Genomic DNA, 23,849 nt, shown 5'->3' with positions numbered 1-23,849 from the left:
CTCTTTTTGGATGATGACATGGAACCTCTTACAGACAATGAGAAGGCACTGCTCTGGTTTAAAATCTCTTTTGATATGCAGCACTTCCAACTGTGCAATACCTCCTGGACTGTCAGTGGACTGCATGTTTGTTCGAATCTCTTAATATGGTTTGAACCCATGACCTTCTGACTTGAAGGCAAGGGTAATATCACTGTGCCAAACCTGACAATTCTATAAAATGGAGGAAAAACTGAGAGCTATAAGAAAATAATAAAATGTGAGGCTGGATGAACACAGCAGGCCAAGCAGCATCTCAGGAGCACAAAAGCTTTTGTGGTCCTGAGATGCTGCTTGGCCTGCTGTGTTCATCCAGCCTCACATTTTATTAGCTATAAGAAAATTCGGGTTTTGTTAAAAAAAGTCATGGAAGGAAAGATGAGCAATAGATTGAACAAATTATATGATAAACAGAAAATTAAATATATAAATGATACATCCCCCGCGCCATTGACATCACTGCCATGTGCTTGGAGCCAGAAGCTGACTCTATCCACATGTGTATTTGCAGTGCCACTGAAGCCCAATTAATTTCACCACCCTCACTCCACTCACAGCTCCACTTCACTTGACATCCTTCAGATTCTACCCTCTTGCTTGTTGACCCACTTGGCATCCAACTCAGCAGTCCACTCATTACCTCCATGATCACCCTCCTTCTGAACCATTACTGACACCAACCGCCCACCCTCCACTGACCCAGTCACTCCTGGGATGGTGAACAGCAAGGCAACTCAGCAGCAGATAGAAGACAGGTAGTCAGGGTTGGGAGTGAACAAATAACAATTGCAGGGTTTGCAATTGAAACCTCTAAAAAACACATTTTAATGTTCCTGTTCTTTGATGCAAGCATGTCACAGCAGTGTATTGGCAGTGACATCAATGGACACTGTAACTACGTGGATAACGTGCATCCTGTAGTTGTGATGGCAACAAAAACGGATTTAAATAAAATTTAAGAGTTGACAAGAGTTTTGCGGTCTTACTTTTAGCAGTAAAGTTTATTATAGTATTAAAGCTATTCCTGAGAAGGAGTTTTACTAGTACAGTAAACTAAGTATTAGTTTCATGACATGCAAACTGAAATTTCAACATAGGTAGGTTAGCAGTACCTGGAAAGGTTTAAATGCATAACAGATAAGTTAAAAACACAAATTTACAGTTCCACTTTGGCCTTGTTTCTAAAGAATACAAAACAGTACTAACCTGTACAAAGGCAACTGTGACAACAATAAGTATAGCCTAGCAGAAAAGAAAAAAAAAGTGATCGATCTGCATCAAAAAAATATTCATTTTCTACAGTAAGATGGCACTCAAAGATTGACACTTAACCATTAATTTACAGTAGCATCTCTATGACCCTCAGAATTTTTACTCTAAGTTAAACTAATTTAACTAACATGACCCTACATAGCAAAAGAAAACAGAAACCTTCTCAATATCTAACTAATGAGCTCTGTCTGCTGATAACATTTAAAAATGCTTGGAATCATATGTTCTAAACATAAAGGCAGCTGGCAGCAGGGATGTGCTGTTCAGGTGAAGTGCCTTTCAAGAAGTTGGCAATTATCTGACAATGTAGTGAAAGCACTCAGCAAAAATGCACTCAATATCTGTATCTTTCAGTGAAGTTGCTTACACGATAATTATCTGTCGATCCTAATAAGTTGATGACACATTAGGCAATAGGTTCTATACCTGAGAAATTGAGGAATCAAGACTAAAACAGCTCTAATTAACTGAACAACCTCAATAAAACAGTCAATTCCTAGCCCAAAAGAACTGAGAAGATACCTCAATCTCTTTCAATGTCTATCCAGAAAAGACCAAGATGGCAGTGGGGTCCACGCCAAAGTAAACCTCTGGGGCTTTCATCCCCCCCGAACTGCTTCCCCCAAACAGAGTGGAAAATTCTAACTTTTATTTCTGTCTGTACTAAATTTGACTCTGACCCAACTTTCTTCTCAGTCATTTCCAGATTTAAGCTCCCAATGTTCACTAAGAGTACAAATACTCTTATTAACGCATCATCAACCATGGCAGGTTATGCCAGCAATTATTTTTCAACTGAAGGGAATAGGGAGAAGTCCAATTAACAATACAGAGAACAGAATGCCTTGCTCAAGTAAGAGTTGGCTCTGTATGTTTCGACACTTCACGTGTAAGAATTTAGATTTAATTTGACTAAATTATGGAAATCAAGTCATTTTAAACTTTTTAACCAATATTAATATAACTTCCATATCTTACCACTGTGATGCTGATTGCATCATCTAGCTGGTGCATTAGAACGCTGATAACAGCTGAAGCCAGTAGAAGCATAATCAGGGGATTTTTGAACTGCAAAAAATCGTAAAAATGTTTAATAAATTATTCTTAATCGCGCTCAGCTCGGTTATTTTACAATGAGCCTAGATTCCTAATTATGAAACACCCCCTTCTAATACACAAAACACAGTAGCATCATCAAGTATTACCATTCCTATTAAATAAGAGATTGCTGCTGGCAGTGTAGTTCAGGGTAAACACATTATATTCTCTGCTAATATAGGTCATGAGCCTGAACACAATACTGTTCTAAAACAGACAGCTATATGGAAACAGAACTTAAATGACTTTTGTACAACTACTTCTTCAATTTCAGCAAAGACAGTGTTAAAAACTTTGGTGTAATTCAATAGGTGCCTGATTCTGCAGAATATTAAATATACATTATACAAATATTTAGTTGAATCAATAAAATATCTTTGTTCAAAGATATAAAAATGAATGCATTGTTATCCAATATTGTTTAATAAACCCAAATAATCCTGGTGTTTTACACTACAACTCTGCTACAGAATAATACTGTTCTGCAGTTTTCTGTCTTCACTAGTCTTTCGATGCCTGATAGACCATGCAGCATCCTACTTCCAGATGTCAGACAGTTTTTTTTAAATTTATATGTGACATTTTGTTTTATTATTGGCTATTCTGTCAATACAATTTGGGGGAAAAGATTCTAACACAATAGGTATGAAGTATGTGTCAATTTTTGAGTTAAGTCCTGCACATAGCTGTCCTGCGAAATTAAACTGTTTAAAGTGATTTTTAACACAAAGGACATGACTTAAATCTGGAAGTACAAGTTAGTTATAAATGGAGTCAAGATTCCTCTGATCAAATTTACACACAACCTAATCCTTTGACTTCAAACCTCACTAAGGTGCAGTATTAGAACATAGAACAGTACAGCACAGTATAGGCCCTTCGGCCCACAATGTTGTGCCAAACTTTTACGCTAAACCAAAGGTCTATCTAACCTCCACCTCTATCTTATACTATCATCCATATGCCTAACTGCCACTTAAATGCCCCAAATGAGGCCAACTTCACCACCATCTCCTGGCAATGCATTCCACGCCCCGACCACTCCCTGAGTAAAGAACCTATCTCTGACGTCTTTTCTGTATCTACCTCCACTCACTTTAAAACTATGCCCCCTCATAGTAGCCACCTCCACCCTAGGAAAAAGTCTCTGGCTGTCCACTCTACCTATACCTCTGATCATTTTGTACACCTCTCTCAAATCACCTCTTATTCTTCATTCTTCCGAAGAGAAAAGTCCTAGATCTCTCAACCTTTCCTCGTAAGACCTTCCCTCCATTGTAACCAGAAAAAGAGCAAACTAAAGTCAGATTCACCAAGCTAGGAAGGACGTCTATTTGGGCAGGTCAACCTTAATAAAATTAATGCTTCTCCAAGAATATTTAAACCAGAAAAATGATTCAATGAAAGGAAACAGGGTTTACAAAAGACCAAAACTCAGTAAAACACACAATGAGATGGCTGTCAAAACAGACAGACAATATCACCATATCGGTGTTCTACGACACTTGTGATTTCCAATTTTCCACAGATGTCCTACATTATCTTACTCAATTTTAACTGGAGCTGAAAAATATGGCAGCAGACACATTCATAGCCACCAATTATCATAAACCATCTTAAAAGAATGAACTATGAAGGAAAAGCAAAAAGTCCAGGAATCTTACAACGTCCCTCTCAACAGCACAAACAAGATACTCAAACCATACCATACCATGGAAGCAGCCTAACAACCTCAACAATGCCACACAGAAATCAAGTACAAATTTACAGACTAGAAACTATGTACAGAATCCAAGTATAGAAGCACCAATTGGGATTGGAAAACATCAAAACAAAAAACCTCTCTGCTTCTACAGCACTGTATAATCAGTACACAGAATTAATTACATTAATCATATCTTAATAGTACGGAACTACGTTGAAAGCATGCCTGATAGATGCATTTGAAAACAAAATTGTCCTCAACCAAGCTCCTCAAACCATACTGAACTACAAATATACTAGATAAAACAGACTAAACCAATTATAGTCAGTATAAAATAAGAAAATATCCGAGGTATTTTAGAATCTATTGAGAAGAAATGCAGATAATGGCATTGTTAGATTGAAATTTCTATGGAACCCTATTAGTTTCTAACAGAACAAAAGTAGAAAACCAATTCTAGTGTCAATGAGACAGAAATTCAAGGCACTAATGCTCACTTACGCATCTCCATTTCTGACTAAAATCTATCTGATATCTCCTTTAGGTGGAAATATAAAGCAGCCTATCCGCTTATTGCCCACCAGCTTTTTATACTTTCACAAGGCCCTTCCAGTTGCTAGAAACATTAATAATTTTTGAACACCCATAATTAAATGAACTATTTCTGTTACTGAAGTATAAGACAATGACAACCAAAATGACCAGTTAGCCTGCAAATTAAAATGCTAGGCAGTAAATGCAATGATCTTCAAATACATTCGAAAATGAAGATAAAAATTTGGAATTTGAGGTTTACAGACAAGAAGCTAAGGACAAGCATTATGAGGAGGGATGCAACACAGGATAAGATAAATGCACCAAAATTTGGGAAGGGGTGAAGTTTATGGAGGATTAAATGTATCAAAGAGAAAATTGGAATAGTTAAAGTGTAGGTAACAATGACATGGGTGAAGTTTTCATTAGCTGACAAAATATAGAAAGTCAGGGAGGTATGTTCTAAGCAACTCAACAAATACTGGGCGTCAAACAAGCACTCTAACAACAAACGTACAAAGAGAGATAAAGCTTGATTTCATCAATGCCCTTAAAGGAACCAACCCCTGATAGTGGGCAGAACTATACAGAGGAAGCACACAGACTAGGAAAGGAGCAAAAATGAGCCTTCAGGCATTTTGAAGGTAAAATTGAGAAAACGGAAAGCAAAAGTCTTTGATGAAAATTCTCTGGTTATGAGAACAAAACTAGTAAGACAACACTCTCCACAGCAAGTTACTGGGATGTATAATAAATACAGAAAGAACAAGGGAAAGCTCAATCGATCTGGTGCCATCTGTGGACAGGGAAACAGTATTAACTTTTTGAATCAAATATGACGATTAGAGGATTAAGATATTTTGGAATTTTCTTCCACATAAGTTAGTGGAGGCAGGGTCATTACATATTTTTTAAATAGAGGTAATTTGATTCCCTTGCACAGCAAAGATTTATGGTTTTTGGGAATGTATAGGCTATTGGCTAGCGAAGCAAGTGCTAGGGGGTAAATGGCCTACTTCTATATCTAGTTCAAATGCTTCTATGCACAGAGGCAAAGAAAATAGGGACAGTGAGAAGAGGGAAGGCAGGAGAAATTACATAATAAAGGGAACAGTGGTGCAAGAGATAATGGGAACTGCAGATGCTGGAGAATCCAAGATAACAAAGCTTGAAGCTGGATGAACACAGCAGGTCAAGCAGCATCTCAGGAGCACAAAAGCTGACATTTCGGGCCTAGACCCTTCATCAGAGACGGGAATGGGGAGAGGATTCTGAAATAAATAGGGAGAGGGGGGAGGCGGACCGAAGATGGATAGTTGCAGCGGGAGAGAAATTCCCTGAGGTTGGTCCGGAGGGAGGAGGGTAACTTCTTCAGATTAGGCATCCCTGGAACAGTGGAGCAAGTTAACTCAGCCACATTAGGGACATTTAAACAGTCCTTGGATAAGCATATGAATGATGGCATAGTGTAGGGGGATCGGCTTAGATTAGTTCACAGGTCGGCGCAACATCAAGGGCCAAAGGGTCTGTTCTGCGCTGTATTGTTCTATATTCTAAGGCAAAAAGAGATGGCAATAAAACAAGAAAATTGATGGATTCAGAGAGTAGCAAACAAAAATAGCAGAATCATTACCAATAGCTGCAGCCCAAAAAATGGATGCAATGATTAGGATCTGAAATTGTCCAACTCAATGTTTAGTCTGGAAACTGTACTGCAGCAACTTCAGGAATTTTAATTCAATTAATAAATTTAGAAGAAAATCACATTTTCATTAATATAATCTGATATTTTAAATGATTGCTATCATAGAAACATATTTAGTTCACCTATGTCTTTCAGGGCTAGAAACCTTGCTGGCCTTACCTTGTATGGCCTGCTTGTGTCTCCAAATCCACATCCATGTTCTTGACTTTTAACTAACTTCTCGAATGGCGTAGTAAGCCCTCAGTTCAGGGGCAATTACAGATGGGCAATAATTTGTTTTTCCCTGTCAGTAATGCTCAAAATTCAAGACTGAATGAAAAACTAATACAGGGCAAATCAGTTTTAAAGTCTTAAATCACCATTTACTGCTGTGCCATTGTTATAGTACAATTATGGAGTTGTCTAACCTGTGAAATATATTTTTTCCAAAGAGGTTCATCCTCATTGATTTCGAATTCATTCCATCCATGATACGTCCGACGCCGAGAAATCTCACTGTTTTTTAGGCCATTGTGAAGGTCAGCCTGCAGTGAGAAAATTGAATGCTTAATAAACATAAAGACATGAAAAGCATTCCAGATATGACAACAGATGTATATTTGAAGCCAGCACTAAGGCAATATGGAGCAATCGCCCTAAATATAATGAATGCGAATAATGACATTTTACACAACCAAAAAAGCTAGTGGTCAGCATTCACTGAACTTCCAAAAAAATTCCCCCACTTCGTATTTAAAATGTACTCATTTCACTTTGGCGTTCTTTTGCACTAATTACCATCATCTGCTGAAAGAAGGTTACATTCATTCTGTTACTGTAGAGCTTGGGTTTGGAGGCTGAAACAGGTGAACATCAACCAATTTTCATTCTTCTGGAAACTCAACCTATCTGTAATTCCAAAATATAGTCCAGTGTGTTGCAGCAACATTGGAACAGAAGATATCTGAGTAGCAGGAGGCTATTCAGCCCCTCAAGTTCATCATGCCATTCAATAAAATTATTGCTAATCGATACATAAAATTCATTGAGACATCTTTGATTCATATCTCAACACTCAGCCAATAAAAGTCCTTCAACTGCAATCATGAATTTCTCTACATCTCCTATCGCAGCCTTATAAACAAGGGAATTTCAGACTTCTACTCCACTTCGAGCAAAAATGTACTTTTAGGTTTCACTTCAATAGAAACAAAAAACCGCAACACCTGAGTTTCTCTGTATCAAACCTAGTCATCGTTTGAAAGACTTCTTGCAGCCTATATGTTATTTGTCCACATAATTTAATCCTTCAATTCTCTATCATCATTCTGGTGAACTGGCACTGAAAACATTCCAAGGTTTTTCGATTCTTCCCAAAATCCAGTGCTCAATAATGGAGAGAACACAAGGTGGGGTCTATTGAAGATTCTCTACTCCAGCCACTTTTGACATAAAAAGCCATCATTTAATTAACAATTGTAATAACATTTTGAGTATGTGCACTAGGTCAAAAAGGTCAGGGGGCTCCCACATACAATCTCTGATGAAGTGGTGACCTGGTTCATTTTAACTACGGAGAGAATTTGTGTCACAACGGATGTCAGTATCTGCAAGAATGTATAGGAGTGCAAAAGATATTCAGCTTGGGCTTTTGCATTAGACTCTTCCCAAACATACATTATGAATTCCAATTTATGATTAGGTCTAACTCAGCTCAAAAGCTCTGTGTTTCTCATTATAGCATTTTGTCAAGGCTTAAACAAGACAACCTGAAGGTGACCAGTAACTCACCACGTTAAACAGAAAATGTATTGAGAAAGACAGATTTTAACAATGAATTTAAATTTTAAATAAAGTTTGCACTCCAAAAGGGAAACTGATTGTCACAAAAAGCTTCATGTTTTAATAAAGTCAAATCTTTTTAAAATCATTTTAATCTTTTTTTGTATCATCTGGAGGAGTGGATAAGGGAAGACCACGAGGCATGCAATCATCATCGCCTAGAGGAGCACATGGGAGATCCCTGCAACAGACCGTTAGCAGTATGTAAAGGAGCTGGTAAAGGAAGTATCTTTTGACAGTTTGTCAATCAGCGACAAAACCAAAGCTAGATTCAATGAAACCGATTCAAATTGGTTTTGGTCTTAACAAAGAGTTTCTGGCGATTGGTTCATGCCTTTTCTCATTTTTAACAAATTATACAAATTGGAGGTGAAATTTTTTTTAAAAAATTAAAAGTATGATTAATAACTAATTAAAGCTCATTACGGATGGCAGGACAGGTGATGTGTCGAGGTCACAGCCACGTGGAATCATCCTGCTTGCCACTGTGGTTCAGGGCAAACATATCCACAGTAAATATTTTGAAGTTTGAGTAGTTTTGGTTCACAGTTTATGAGCTAGTGGCTGAACCACAGACACCGCAACACATCAGAGAGGGAGAAGTTACCTGGATCCTTTGTACCAGGAAGCAATCACACCACTTAGGATAGCACCTTCCACTTGATCAGTGGTCAGGGATAGCTTGATGTGACAGAGTGCAACAGGCTAAAGGGACCCAGAAGACAGGAGTGTCAGCCTTTGCAGTTGTCGAATGAGTTTGAGATTCTTGCATGCTGTCTAGTTGAGAGTAGGGATTGTTGAATGGGTAAGCAAACTGACCATAGCACACTTGTACAGGAAGTCATTTAAGTGGTGGTAAGCAAGGAACACAGTAAGAGGGGACAGTATAGCGGGGGAGTAACTTCGTGTTCCGCAGAAAATAACAAGAGCCCAAAAAGCTATGCCGTCTGACCGGAGTTAAGGTTCAGGACAATTGCTCAGGGCTAGAAAAGAACTGGCAGTAAGAGGAGAAGGATCCAATGTGGAAATATGCAGTACAATGAGTAGAGAAAGATTGAGCGAGGAATGTAGTAATATGGGAAACAATGATCAGAGAATAGCAAAAAGCAAACAGTGACGGAAAACTCAAGAATACTGACAATCAAGATGTTACAAAGATAACAAAAAAAACAAAAGTAAAGGCTGTGGATTGGAATACATATTGCATTCACAACAAAGTAAACATTATTAATATCACATTTTGAAATAACAAAATACAATATGATGGCTATTATAAAGACATAACTGTTTTTTAAATTCATTTGTGGGACATGGCTGTTGCTGCAAAGACCTTCCCTAACTAACCTTGGGAAGGTAGTGGCGAGCTGCCTTCATGAACTGCAGTAATCCATGTGCTACAGTTGATCCACAACACCTTTTGGGAGGGAATCCCAGGATTTTGACTCAGCGACAGTGAAGGAACAGTGATATATTTCCAAGTCAGGATGGAGTGTGGGTTGGAAGGAAACTTGCAGCTGCTGGTGTTCCTATGTATCTGTTACCTTTGTCTTTCTAGGTGGCAGGTCATGGGTTTCGAAAAATGCCGACCAAAATTTCTGCAATGCATCTTGCATATAGTACACACTACCACTACTCGGCATTGGTGGAGGAGGGGGTGGATGCTTATGGATGGGGGTCCAACCAATGCGCTGCTTTGCTGTGGCTGGTGTCAAGTTTCTTTAATGCTGTCAAACAAGTGGGAAATTCTAACACACTCATAACTTGTGCCTTGCAGATGAACAGGCTTTGGAAATCAGGTGGTGAGCCACTTACCGTAGTATTCCTAGCTTCTGACTTCCTCTTCTGGCCATTATATTTTTTGGTCATTGTTTGAGGTGTGAACGTTACTTGTCAGCCCAGACATTGATATTGACCCAATGTTGTTGCATTTGAACATGGGCTGTTTCAGTATCCGAGGAGTCACGAATAGTGTTGAACATTTTGCAATCAGTGAACATCCTTACTTCTGATCTTACAATGGAGGGACTGCCATTGAGCTGAAGATGGGTCAGTCTAGGACACTAGCCTGACGAACTCCTACAGAGATGTCCTGGAGCTGATGACTGACCTCCAACAATCACACCAATCTTCCTTTGTGCCAGGTATGACTCCAATCAGCATGGAATTTACTCCCTAAGACTCACTAATTCCAGTTTTACTAGTACTCCTTAATACCACACACAATTGTATGCAGCCTTGGTCCAGGGCTTTCACTCACTTCTGGAATTCAGCTCTTTTGCCCATGTTTGTACCAAGGCTGCAAATGAGGTCAGGGGCTGGGTGGTTCTGGCAGAACCCAAACTCGATGAGCAGGTTCCGCTTGATAGCACTGATGATGACATTTTACGAATGATCAAGCATAGACGGAGCAGGGCAGTAGTTGGTTGGGTTGAGTTTGTCCTCCTTTCTGGGTACAGACATACCAGAGTGATTTTCCATATTGTCCGGTAGATTGTAGGATTGCAAGGATTGAGTCCTGAATATTGAAGGGTACATAACATTCAAGAAAAACAGGAAGCTAGGTAAAAGGTGGATGAGTAGTGCTGTTAACCAAGGATAGCATTTGCACAGTAGTTAGAGGTGACTTTGGTTTTGAAAATTGCGACACAGAATTGGTTTAGATGAAAATGAGGAACAGTAGGGGAAAGAAATCATGAGTAGAAGCAGTCTAAACGGCTCAAACAGTAACCATAATGTGGGACAAAGTATGCCAAAAGTAATATCGAGCATTAGTAATAAAAGGTGGAGGGGGAACGAGTGAAAAAGGTCAAAGATTTTGAAGAGAAAGCAGGAACAGGTTATTGACTTGGATGATTATAATAAAGGGTGGAGCAGGCTTGACAGGCCAAATAACGTACTCCTACTTCTAATGCTTGTATGTTTCACTGTGCCATAAAAGCTCTGTAGAGAAAGTTATATTAAACTGTGCAATGTGACAGAGATTAATTGATCACTCACTTTAAGGGCACCACTAGTAGCAGCGACCGCCACGATTCGAGTCGGATGCAAAATTCAAAGGAAGAATACTGGATCTAAAAGTAATGCCTTCAACTTAAAAGAGGCAACAATGTGTGCGAAAAAGTTGAGCTAAAGTGAACTGGCATACTGGAGTAAAGGATAGATGAATGGAGACACAGTAGCAGACATTCAGACAATACTTCAGAACAGCAAATGTGCACCTGCCTCTGAACAGGACACACTTAGCATGCCTGGGCCCTCTGAACATAGACAGCTCCCCAGGGCAACCAAAACAAAACTCCACAATCCACAGGCTCAAACATATAGTAGGCTCTCTCACCCCAGTGCATTCCCAGGCCCTGCATCTGAGAGCAACACTGACAATTTACTCAATATTCAAAATGGATGACATTTCAAACGTGAATCTTGTAAGAAAAAAAGACGATAATGGAAAGTTAAAAATATTTATAAAACAAAAAACTATCAAATGCTTTGTCAACACTATCAGCTAAAAGCCATATGAAAATACTCCTTTGAGGAGACAAAGAATCCTACACCAATTCTCACATTAGGCACATTCACCTTACCTGCAAAATACTAGCAACTTCATCAACAGGTAGTTCACTTGCCCTTTTTGATGACAGTACTGGAATCATTATATCATTTTCACTGCTGTATAACTCCTCAGATCCCGGAACCTACGGTACCAGACACAAACAGACACTAAATTGTACTTGAAATTAAGCATCCAGATATTAAAGCATAACAGTACTGTAGACATTTTAGAGAATACACAAACATACAGTGAGCATATGAGCACCTAACAAAACAATGTGAAGACTGCAAACAGTAACATTGTTGGATGCTTAATGATCTTAAAAAAGAAAAATAAGTAATAAGTTTGAAATGAAACTAAACAAATAACTGAGACAAGGAACATGGCAGATATAAAAAAGGTCTGCAGACTTACAACTCAGTGTCAATATTGAGGGAGTGCTGCAGTGTCAAAAGTATCACTTTTAGGGCCATGTTAAAGCGAGGCCCAGTTTCACTGTTCAGGTGGATTTGGAAGGTCTCAAAGGTACCAATAAAAGCAGGCACAGGGTGCCCAAGCCACCTTTCATCGATTCATCCCATTAAAACACTAATTACCAACTAATTTAATGGTGGCTTATGGGCCTTTGTTGTATGTTTCTAATTTGGCAGTCCCTCGAGATCAAGGAAGACTTGATTTCCAGTTCAATGGGTTTTGCAATGGCTGATAAATCCAATCCATGATCAGCAGATTGTAACATGTGGGACTGGTGGTGCTTGAAGGGTCAGGTAGTGAAGTGGTGTAGGGATTTCTGCATTCTCTCATATGTTTTGACGTTGTATCCATACTGAGTCAAAGAGGTGCCCCTGGTTTGTGATTGACCAAAATTAGTTTGGGAAACAGCAAGATCACGCTTTAAAAGTCACAGACTCGGCATGAAGGGTTTTGGCACGTCCTGCAATTGTGAAAGAAGCCCTATAAACAAAGCTCCAGTTTTCTTTCTAAACCACAACTAAACTTCTTTAAAATGAGAAGGTTGCTCAAGATCTACAGATAATAATTAAGAACCTGAAATTCCTGACGAATGAACAAACTCAGTAATTAGCAAACATATAGGGGCGAGCACTTCCACGGGTGTGGTAGATGGAAATGCCATCATGCAACTCATTGCTTTAAATTCACCTGACAGAGTGAAGGTCACAAAAAAATTCAAAAATGTTGAAGAAATTCAACAGGTTTGGAAAATGCAAGTGTCTTACTGGACTTGAAACATTGACGCTAGTTTATACTGTTGTATTGCTTGTAAAGCGTTTCAAACTGATGAAACAGGAACAAAATGTGTATACAAGTGTTTCGGCTGAAGCGTCAGCTCTAATGTCACACAAGACCAGCCTGAGCAGCCTTTGATCCAGAAGCATACCATATTAAATTTTAAGTTGGATATAGTATATTAGCATTGGCGAACTAACAGAAGGAAGTATGGATAAGTGGAGCATTTTCAAGTTGTAACTAGTGGACTGTCATAAGGATCAGTGCTGGCACTGTAATTATTTGTAATGTACATTAATGACTTAGATAAGGAAATTGAATGTACGGTAGCAAGGTTTGTTGAAGACACAAAAATAACTAGGAAGGCAGGTGGCATCAATGACTCAAAGAGTCTGCAGAAGGATATAGAAAGGTAGTTGAAAACTTGCCAGTTGGAATATAACGTGAAAACAAGAGGTTATGCACTTTGGCAGGAAGGAGAGTCAGAGAGAGCACGGAACCAGACCCTTCAGTCCAACTCGTCCATGCCGACTAGGTTTCCCAGATAAAACTAGTCTCATTTGTCTGCGTTTGACTCACATTCCTCTAAATCTTTCCTATTCATGCATCCGGCCAAATGTCTTTTAAATGTTCTAACTGTACTTGCCTCCCCTATTAACCCTAGCAGGTCATTCCATATACTCACCACCCTCCGTAAGAAAAGGTTGCTGCTAGGGTCCCTTTTATAATTTTCCTCTATGACCTTCCATCAATGCCCTTTTGTTTTTGACTCCCTTATCCTCAAGAAAAGAACTTATTTATGCCTCTCATGACTTCTCAACCTCTATAAGGTCATTCCTTAACCTCTTACTCTAGGAGAATAAAGTCCCATCCTATCCAGCTTCTCCTTATAACTCAAATCCTCTTATCCCAGTAAATCCCTTGTAAATCTTTTCTGCACCCTTTCCAATTTAAGAAAATGGAGGAGGTGAATATTATTTAATTAGATAAACATTGCAAAAAGCTACAGCACAGAGGGATTTGAAAGTCCTTGTGCAGGCAACAGAGAAGGCAACTGGAACATTTACCATTATTTTAAAGGGAATGGACTATAAAAATGGAGATGTCTTGCTAAAACAGAAAGCCTTGCTTAACAAAAACAAGTCAGCTCGGTGGGCAAATCAACAACCTCAGCCTTGCTAAAACTATATAAGGCAATAGTTAACCACAGCTGGAATATTGTGAACATTGGGCCCCTTATGGAAGGAAAAAATCTGTCGTTGACAGTGTAGAGGGCTGTTGTAGGCTGCAGCGGGACATTGACAGGATGCAGAGATGGGCTGAGAGGTGGCAGATGGAGTTCAACCTGGATAAATGCGAGGTGACGCATTTTGGAAGGTCGAATTTGAAAGCTGAGTACAGGATTAAGGATAGGATTCTTGGCAGCGTGGAGGAACAGAGGGATCTTGGTGTGCAGATACATAGATCCCTTAAAATGGCCACCCAAGTGGACAGGGGTGTTAAGAAAGCATATGGTGTTTTGGCTTTCATTAACAGGGGGATTGAGTTTAAGAGTCGTGAGATCTTGTTGCAGCTCTATAAAACTTTGGTTAGACCGCACTTGGAATACTGCGTCCAGTTCTGGGCGCCCTATTATAGGAAAGATGTGGATGCTTTGGAGAGGGTTCAGAGGAGGTTTACCAGGATGCTGCCTGGACTGGAGGGCTTATCTTATGAAGAGAGGTTGACTGAGCTCGGTCTCTTTTCATTGGAGAAAAGGAGGAGGAGAGGGGACCTAATTGAGGTATACAAGATAATGAGAGGCATAGATAGAGTTGATAGCCAGAGACTATTTCCCAGGGCAGAAATGGCTAGCACGAGGGGTCATAGTTTTAAGCTGGTTGGTGGAAAGTATAGAGGGGATGTCAGAGGCAGGTTCTTTACGCAGAGAGTTGTGAGAGCATGGAATGCGTTGCCAGCAGCAGTTGTGGAAGCAAGGTCATTGGGGTCATTTAAGAGACTGCTGGACATGTATATGGTTACAGAAATTTGAGGGTGCATACATGAGGATCAATGGTCGGCACAACATTGTGGGCTGAAGGGCCTGTTCTGTGCTGTACTGTTCTATGTTCTATGTTCTCTATGTTCTATGAAAGATTGAAGGTAGTCCAAAAAAGGTTCACTAGGCTGATCCCGAGTATGGAGGGACTGTCTTGTGAGAAGGGCTTGAGTAGGTTGGGCCTGTATTCACTGAAGTTTAGAATGAGAGACAAGCTTCTTAAAGCATATAAATTTCTTAGAGAACTTGACAGGGTAGATATGGCAAGGCTGTTTCACATTGTGGGAGGAGTCTAGATCCAGAGGGCATAGTCTCAGAAGAAGGGATCACCAATTTAAGACAAAGGCAAGGGAGAACTTCTTCTCTAAACTCTTCTTATTTTTCCTCAAGTCAAAAGGTGTATCTGTGGGTACCCACTGTGGTCACAGTTGTGCCTGTCCCTTTGTGGGATGTGTGAAATATTCCTTGTGATAGTCCCTGTCAGGTCCCCTTCCACAACATTTTTCTGGTACATCACTGTTGTCAGTGCTACTCTTTGCACAGATGGAATCGAAACAAATATTCAGTTTTGCTTCCAATTTCCATCCTTCTCTCATCTTTACCTGATCCATCTTGAAGTCTTCTCTTCCTTTCCTTGGTTTCACTGTTTCTATATTTGAGGATAGGCTGTCCTACTTTGACTACACTTTCTCAAGCCTTCCTTCCTGTAAAGACTCCAATCCATCACATCTGTTCAAATGATGTCACTTTCACAGGGGTGTCTCCACCATGTTCTCCTTTTTCCAGCACCACCCCCAGCGTGTTAGTCCTGCCTTTGACCACCTGAGAAAAAAGGCGTACTAGGGACAACATCATCAGATCTGACACCAAGCTTACACTATACAGAGTTGTGGTGGCTCCCACCCTTCTATACTGCTCTGAGACATGGACTGTCTACAGCAGACATCTTAAACTCCTCGAGCAGTTCCAACAACACTGTCTGCACAAGACCCGGAGTTCACTGGGAAGAGAGACCACCAACACCAGTGTCCTCGACTAGACTAACATCAACAGCTTTGAGGTACCGACCAGCCTTGATCGGCTGCCATGGGCTGGACACATTGTCCGCATGAACAACACAAGACTTCCCAAGGAGGCACTCTTCTCCCAGTTGGCGAGCCCCAAGAGGATAGAGCAAACACTTCAGAAATACCCTCAAGTCCTTAATGGTGAAATGTAACATTCCCAACTACGCCTGGGAATCACTGGTTCAGGACCATCCAAAGTGAAGGGAGCAGGATCCAGGAACGCATTGAGCACTTGAGACTTATATTGGCAAAAAGCAGAATCCAGGCAACAAGTGTATGGAGTGCGCTGCCACACCAATGCCCCACCCATCACCTCCCATAACTACCTTCCACCTCAAGTGTAACAGAGCTTGTAGAAGCTGCATCGGTATGTACAGCCACCTATGGACTTATCCCAGGAGTGGAAGAGAATCATCCTTGTCCATGAGAGCCCACCAATAAACATATGAAAATTTCTCAACCAAGGATTTCTTACCCACCACGACTGACAGGGCCATATCTCATCCATTTCCTGCTCTTATACTCTCATTATTTCCCCTCTCTCCCCGAGCAAAGATAACATTCCACTTGGTCACATATCAACACATCAGTGTCCGTATTCAAAGGACCACTCGGGTCCACTCCTCCATTACACCTAAAACTACATCACTCCTCCCTATCTTTACATACCTCCTCACACCACATCCACCTTCACTTCAGAGAATAATGCTACATACAACCGTATCAGCATATGAATTAGCACATGACCTTACAGTTCCTTGTCAGGGCAGTCCTGTTTGTGGAGCATTAGGAAGAAAGTAGAAGTGGGGTCTGTCATGTTAGGGGTCTAGGAGTAATAAGATTACTGCTGATCTGCTCTAATCCAATCCACAGTCCTGCGCAATTCTGATAGTCTTGACTTCTTATACACATTCAAGGCCTCAGCTTCCACCACCTTTGCAGGAAGAGTATTCCAAAGGCTCATGACATACAGAAAAAAAATTGCCTCATTTATTTTTAAATAGATGACCCTTGATCCTTAAATGGTGATTTTCTAGTTCTACATTCTCCTATAATAGGAAACATCCTCTTCACCTACCCTAGATAATAAAATGTGAGGCTGGATGAACACAGCAGGCCCAGCAGCATCTCAGGAGCACAAAAGCTGATGTTTCGGACCCATCAGGACCTTATATATTTCGATCGAGTCATCTTTTACTCTTCTAAATTTCTGTGAATATAAGCCTAACCTGTACAACCTTTCCTTATAACAGAACCTACCCATTCCAGGAATTAGTCTAATAAACCTTGTCTGAACTACTTCCATACATTTACATCCTTCTTTAACTAAAGATGACTATTACTATGAAACAGTGCTCCAAATGCAGTCTCCAGTGCCCTGTATGAAAGGAGTATAACCTCTCTATGTCAGAATTCAATTTCCCTTGTGATAGATGATAGCATTCTATTAGCTTTCTTAATTACATGCTGCAATTGCATAAACTAACTTTTTAGGATTCATACACCAACATCTGATCCCACCGTATTCTCTTGCCATTTATATAAAATGCTTTTGCTATTCTTCCTACCAAAAAAGACAATTTCACATTTTCCCACATTCTACTCCATTTGGCACATTTTTACCCACTTACTTAACCTATCTACATCTTTTGTAGCCTCATCATATCTTCTTCATAACTTACTTTCATCAGCAAACATAGCAACCATTCCCTTCAGCCAAGTTATTTACAAAAATTGTAAATAGTTGAGGTGCCAGCACCAATTCCTGCCACATACCGCTTGCCAACCTGAAAAAGACCCACTTATAGATACTCTCAGTTTCTTTCTAGTTTGGGTAGAAGATTAGTTGGCTAATATGTTACTCCCCACGATAATAAAGTGTGGAGCTGGATGAACACAGCAGGCTAAGCAGCATCTCAGGAGCACGACGTTTCGGGCCTAGACCCTTCATCAGAGAGGACGTCAGTTTTTGTGCTCCTGAGATGCTGCTTGGCCTGCTGTGTTCATCCAGCTCCACACTTTGTTATCTTGGCTTCTCCAGCATCTGCAGTTCCCATTATCACTGCTATGCCCCACACCAGTTATAATCTTTCACAATAAAAACTTTAATGTGGCACCGTATCAGAGACTTTCTGGAAATCTAAGTACAATAAATCTAGCGCCCATGTTACTTCAACTGAAAACTCCAATATATTTGTTAAACATGATTTCCCTTTCACAAAACCATGGTGACTCTACCTGATTACCTTGAACATATCCAAGTTTATCCTGCTTTAACTCCTTTAACAATAGCTTCTAACATTTTTCACGTAATAAATGTTAGACTAATGTTGTCACATAGAAAAAAAGACGCATCACCTGAAACCAACCCCAAATTTGGGAAGAGAATTTATTAAAAGGATTCCCAAGAACCTTTAGAAGCATGATGCACTAAGGTGACACTTAAGAGTATAATCAATGGTTCTTTAAAACCATTAAACTCTTACCATTGCGAACTATGCAGCACACAGTTAAATTTGAAAGTACAATATTCAAACTGAATTTTCAAGTGCAGATGCCGAATACATAATAGATTAGATTCCCTACAGTGTGGAAACAGGCCCTTTGGCCCAACAAGTCAACACCGCCCCTTACATAAACATTATTCAACACTTTCCCAACTACCCAAGGCTGCTTCTGTTCTAAATTCTACTTATTTTTCTAATCAACCTATTCAGAGATGTTATTACCTACTCGAGGTGTGTGTAAGATTTGAACCCAGGCCTCCAAGGCCTTGGACAGGGACATATCACTGCAGCACAAGAAATATCTAACATCAAAAAATGTGATCTAATTAAAATTCAAAAACATATCAGTCCTTATCTTAAGATAAGATGTTCACATTGTGGGAGGATGTTAAGATGTTTACTGGAGAAAAATAAGCGTCTAGGGTGGAAAATATCGGGATAGGTTAAGGGGTCAGGTAGGCTAGGATCTTAAGATGTTCTATCGAGCAGAACATATTGTACTTCTGTGATTGTTGTGTTATTCATTGACAGGATGAGCATGCTGCCAGCAAAACCAGCATTTATTGCCCACCCTTAATTACCCATAGGACAGTTAAGAGTCAACTGCATTGCTGAGAGTCTGGAGTCACATGTCAGCCAGACCAGGTAAGGATGGCAGTTTCCTTCCCTGATGGACATAAGTGAACGAAATGGGTTTTCCTGACAATCAATAGTGGTTATCATTGGACTCCTAATTCCAAATCTGAACTTTAAATGTCCATCTTGGTAAACATTAGCTTTACACAGAACGCGAAACCCAAAATGGATTAAATGTGTCCTAATATAAAATCCATCATTTCTTTAAAACTAGTTTCACATGAGGGCAAGGGTATAATCACAAAGCTGAAAATACCACCAATATTTTCTGTAGTACGCAAAATGAACTTTGTAAAGTATGAAGTTTCACTCCGGCATCAAATTTACTCTCAGAGTTGGAATATTTTAAATACATCACCTCTTTTGCTACCATAAGGAACAAAACTAAGTGAAAACCCAGAAAATTCACATGTGCAATTGTGGCAAGCATGGAAGTTAGCTGAGAACATCCACTCATTTCCTGATTTACAAACATTCTGCACAAACAAATTTACTTTTCATTAGTGCTTTCCGCATTGACTAAATTTTGTTGCAACCCCCTCATCTAGAAACAACAAAGTGACGCTAAAGATTTTGGTCCTCAAAAACAAATGAATGTACGACAATTTTGATGACCTGAAATCATACCATACATAATCAAGAGGCCACAAGATTAGCAGACAACTAAGAGTGTTTCAGTTTCAATATTTATTCTAATATTTTTCAAGGGAAGTTAGCTCAACCAACTTGTACTGAATAATGTGTACAGCATAAAAGATAAACATCATAAAAGTCCATTTTAGAATCGGTGATTTGAGCATCATGTCCACATGATCTACAAAGTTTTGTTCAAAAGAAGCAGTTTCTACTATATACTACCATTGTAGTAGTAAGCTTTTCACATGGAGAGAGTCATATGGGGGTCATATTTCAATGTTTCTCATCTTTAAAAGGACCACAACAGTTAACAAGACCATTTTCAAATGAAACTCAAAAGGAATAAATCACTAATTTAAATAAGTAACTAGTAAAAAGGATTATTAAAATTGACAAAGAACAAAGCTTCTTAATTAAGCCAACGTTTTAAGTTTTAGAGAATGAAAATGAATCAACCACAGTTCACGATAATTGCTACCACTTTCCCAAGTTATGATCAAACTAAAGACAGTTAGGTCTAACTAACAGTGACTTTGCGTCGCCTCTGGTGGGGTAAATTCCATGCTTGCCTTGCCAGAAATCCCATGAAAGTGGAGACCAAAAGTAAGTTGACTTTCAGCCTGGGGTTTCCTCCTCTCAGCTTGCTTCCCCTCTCTCTGTTCTGTCTCACACCTTCCTCCATCTCAATCCCACCTCCCTGTTTCACCCTTTAATTTAAGAAAATAACCCATGCTGCTCTGTGCTCTAGTATTCCCCTATCTTCAACCAAACAACCAGAAGACATAGGAACATAATTAGGCCATCGGGTCTATTCCATCATTTGATCATGGCTGATGTGTTTCTCAACTCCACTCTCCTGCCTTCTCCCCATAACTCTTTGTCCCCCTACTAATCAAGACCAATCATCTCTCTTAGTGCACCCACTGATGTGGACTCCACAGCCTTCTGCAGCAATGAGTTCCACAGATTCACCATCATCTGGCTGAAAAAATTACTCCTCATAGGGCAGCACAGTGGTTCAGTGGTTAGCACTGCTGCCTCACAGTGTCAGGGACGAAAGTTCAATTCCAGCCCCACACGGCTGTTCATGTACGTAGTTTGCACATTCTCCCTATGCCCATATGGGTTTCCCCCGGGTGATCCAGTTTCTCCCAACAGTCCAAAAAATGTGCAGGTTGGGTGGATTGGCCATGCTAAAATTGCCCATAGTTCAGGAATGAGCAGGATTGATGGATTAGCCATGGTAAATGCAGGTTACAGGAATAAGATGAGAGGACGAGTGGAGTGGTCCGGGTGTGATGCTGTTTGGAGGGTGGGTGTGGACTTGACAGACCGAATGGTCTGCTTCCACATTGTATGTATTTTGTGATTTATTTCAAATCTAAAGGGTCATTCCTTCACTCTTAGGCTGTGCCACAGGTCCTTGTCTCTCCTACTAGTGCAAACATCTTCTCCATGTCCACTCCTTCCAGATCTTGTGGTATTCTGTAAGTTTCAATCAAATCCACCAACTCTCCTTCCTTCCAACTCCATCGATTACCCAGAGTCTTCAACCGCTCCTCCTATGACAAGCCATTCATTCTTGTAAAACTCCTCTGGACCCCTCCAATGCCAGCAAATCCTTCATTAAATACAGGGCCAAAAACAGCTCACAATCTTCCAAATCTTTCTAGAGCCTTATACAGCCTCAGCAATACAGCTTTGCTCTTCTATTCTAGCCCTCTTGAAATTAATGCTAACACTGCCTTGCTAACAGCCAACTACATCTGCATTTTTATCTGAACAGAATCCTGAGCTAGGACTCCAAAGTCCATTCTGTGCTTGGGATTTCCAAAGCCTTTCCCCATTTAGAAAATATGCCTCTATTCTTCCTACCAAAGTGCATGACCTCACACTCCCCCACACTGTATCCCATCTGCTTTATCAATGCCCCCTCTCCTAGCCAGTCCAAGTTCTTCTGTAGTCTAAGATAATAAAGTGTGAAGGTGGATGAACACAGCAGGCCAAGCAGCATCTCAGGAGCACAAAAGCTGATGTTTCTGACTTAGACCCTTTAGAGAAGGTTTTGAAATAAATAGGGAGAGAGGGGGAGGCAGACCAAAGATGGATAGAGGAAAAGATAGGCGGAGAGGAGAGTATAGGTGGGGAGGTGGGGAGGGGGTAGGTCAATTTGGGGAGGACAGACAGATCAAGGAGGCGGGGTGAGGTTAGTAGGTGGGAAATGGAGGTGCGGCTTGAGGTGGTGGGGGGGATAGGTGAGAGGAAGAACTGGTTAGGGAGGCGGGATCGAGCTGGGTTGGTTTTGGGATGCACTGGTTATTGTGGGGCGGGGTATGAGGGATGCGTTGCGGAAAATGCAGGAGACACGGTCAAGGGCGTTCTCGACCACTGCGGGGGGGGAAGTTGCCGTCCCAGTCGCGAATCATTTTAACTTCCCCTCCCATTCCTCAGACGACATGTCCGTCATGGGCCTGCTGCAGTGCCACAATGATGTCACCCGAAGATTGCAGGAACAGCAACTCATATTCCGCTTGGGAACCCTGCAGCCCAATGGTATCAATGTGGACTTCACAAGCTTCAAAATCTCCCCCTCCCCCCACTGCATCCCAAAACCAACCCAGCTCGTCCCCTCCCCCCAGTGCATCCCAAAACCAACCCAGCTCGTCCCCGCCTCCCTAACTTGTTCTTCCTCTCACCTATCCCCTCCTCCGACCTCAAGCCGCACCTCCATTTCCCAACTACTGACCTCATCCCGCCTCCTTGACCTGTCCATCCTCCCCGGACTGACCTATCCCCTCCCCACCTATCTTCTCCTCTATCCATCTTCGGTCCACCTCCCCCTCTCTTCCTATTTATTCCAGAACCCTCTCCCCATCCCCCTGTCTGCTAAAGGGTCTAGGCCGGAAACGTCAGCTTTTGTGCTCCTGAGATGCTGCTTGGCCTGCTGTGTTCATCCAGCTTCACACTTTGTTATCTTGGATTCTCCAGCATCTGCAGTTCCCATTATCTCTTCTGTAGTCTCCCTGCTTTCTCAACACTACCTATTCCTCCAACTATCTTTGTGTCACCTGAAAACCTAGCAGCAATGTCCTTAGTTCTTTCACCAGATTGTTAATGTGAGACATGATTAGCTGTGGTCCCAACATTGACCCTTTGTGGAACTCCACTAATCACCGGCTGAAAAACTCCCCTTTAACTCCACTCATTGCCTATTGCCAGTCAGCCAGGCCGCTATCTATGCCAGTATGTTGCCTCCAACACCATGAACTCGTCTTATTTAGCAGCAACCTGTACAGCACCTTGTTAAAAAAGCCTGCTGGAAATCCAAATAGATCATATTCACTGGCTCTCCTTTGTCTAACTTTCTTGATACCACCTCAAATAATTCCAACAGATTGTCAGGGATGACCTCCCCTTGAGGAAGCCATGCTGAGGCAGCCCTATTTTATCACGTACCATTTTACCAAGTACTCCACAATCTCATCCTTAATAAACTCAAAAATGTTACCAATGACCAAAGTCAGACCTATCATTTCCTATCTTCTGCCTCCCTCCCTACTTAAATAGGGGCTTTACATTAAACATCTTCCAGTCTTGTGGAATCCTTCCTGACTCAGGATTCGTGAATGCCTCCACAATATCCTCAGCTAACTCTTTCAGAAATCTGTGCACAGTCCATCTGGTCTGGGAGATTCATTCACCTTCAAACCATTCAGCATCACTGGCATCTTCTCCTTAGTGATGGCCACTACACTGCCACTGACGCCTTCCATTTGAGGACTGAGGCAAACAACCTATTCATTTCCTCTGCCATTTCTATGTTCCCCATTACTATTCCTCCAGCCTCATTTCTCAGTGGTCCAATGTCCACTCTTGCTTCTCGTTTATCTTTTAGGTACCTAAACTTCTGCAATCTTCTTTTATACTACTAGCAGGGTTACCCTCCTATTTCATCTGCTCCCCCCTTACTGTTTGTTTCAGATGTCCTCT

At 40.8% G+C, this 23,849-nt stretch overlaps 1 protein-coding gene across 2 annotated transcripts in view; it reads right to left on the bottom strand.

Annotated features, from left to right (window-relative positions):
• The window catches only part of atp2c1 (ATPase secretory pathway Ca2+ transporting 1), a 109,303-nt gene that overhangs the window by 66,609 nt on the left and 18,845 nt on the right, over nucleotides 1-23,849 (bottom strand). The window contains exons 2-5 of one of the 2 annotated variants that reach the window (XM_048560236.2): nucleotides 11,759-11,869; nucleotides 6,761-6,877; nucleotides 2,290-2,379; nucleotides 1,246-1,281 (exon numbers count right to left, since the gene is read on the bottom strand). In XM_048560236.2, the coding sequence (XP_048416193.1) occupies nucleotides 1,246-1,281; nucleotides 2,290-2,379; nucleotides 6,761-6,877; nucleotides 11,759-11,869 (354 nt within the window). The remainder of the gene's footprint in view (nucleotides 1-1,245; nucleotides 1,282-2,289; nucleotides 2,380-6,760; nucleotides 6,878-11,758; nucleotides 11,870-23,849) is intronic. The other variant, XM_048560245.2, reaches the window with a different exon arrangement.

This window comes from Stegostoma tigrinum, chromosome 2 (genome assembly GCF_030684315.1).
Source record: "Stegostoma tigrinum isolate sSteTig4 chromosome 2, sSteTig4.hap1, whole genome shotgun sequence".
NCBI classification, from domain to species: domain Eukaryota; kingdom Metazoa; phylum Chordata; class Chondrichthyes; order Orectolobiformes; family Stegostomatidae; genus Stegostoma; species Stegostoma tigrinum.
Note: the sequence above shows the minus strand (reverse complement) of the source record. Positions and strands in the feature narration are given on the sequence as shown.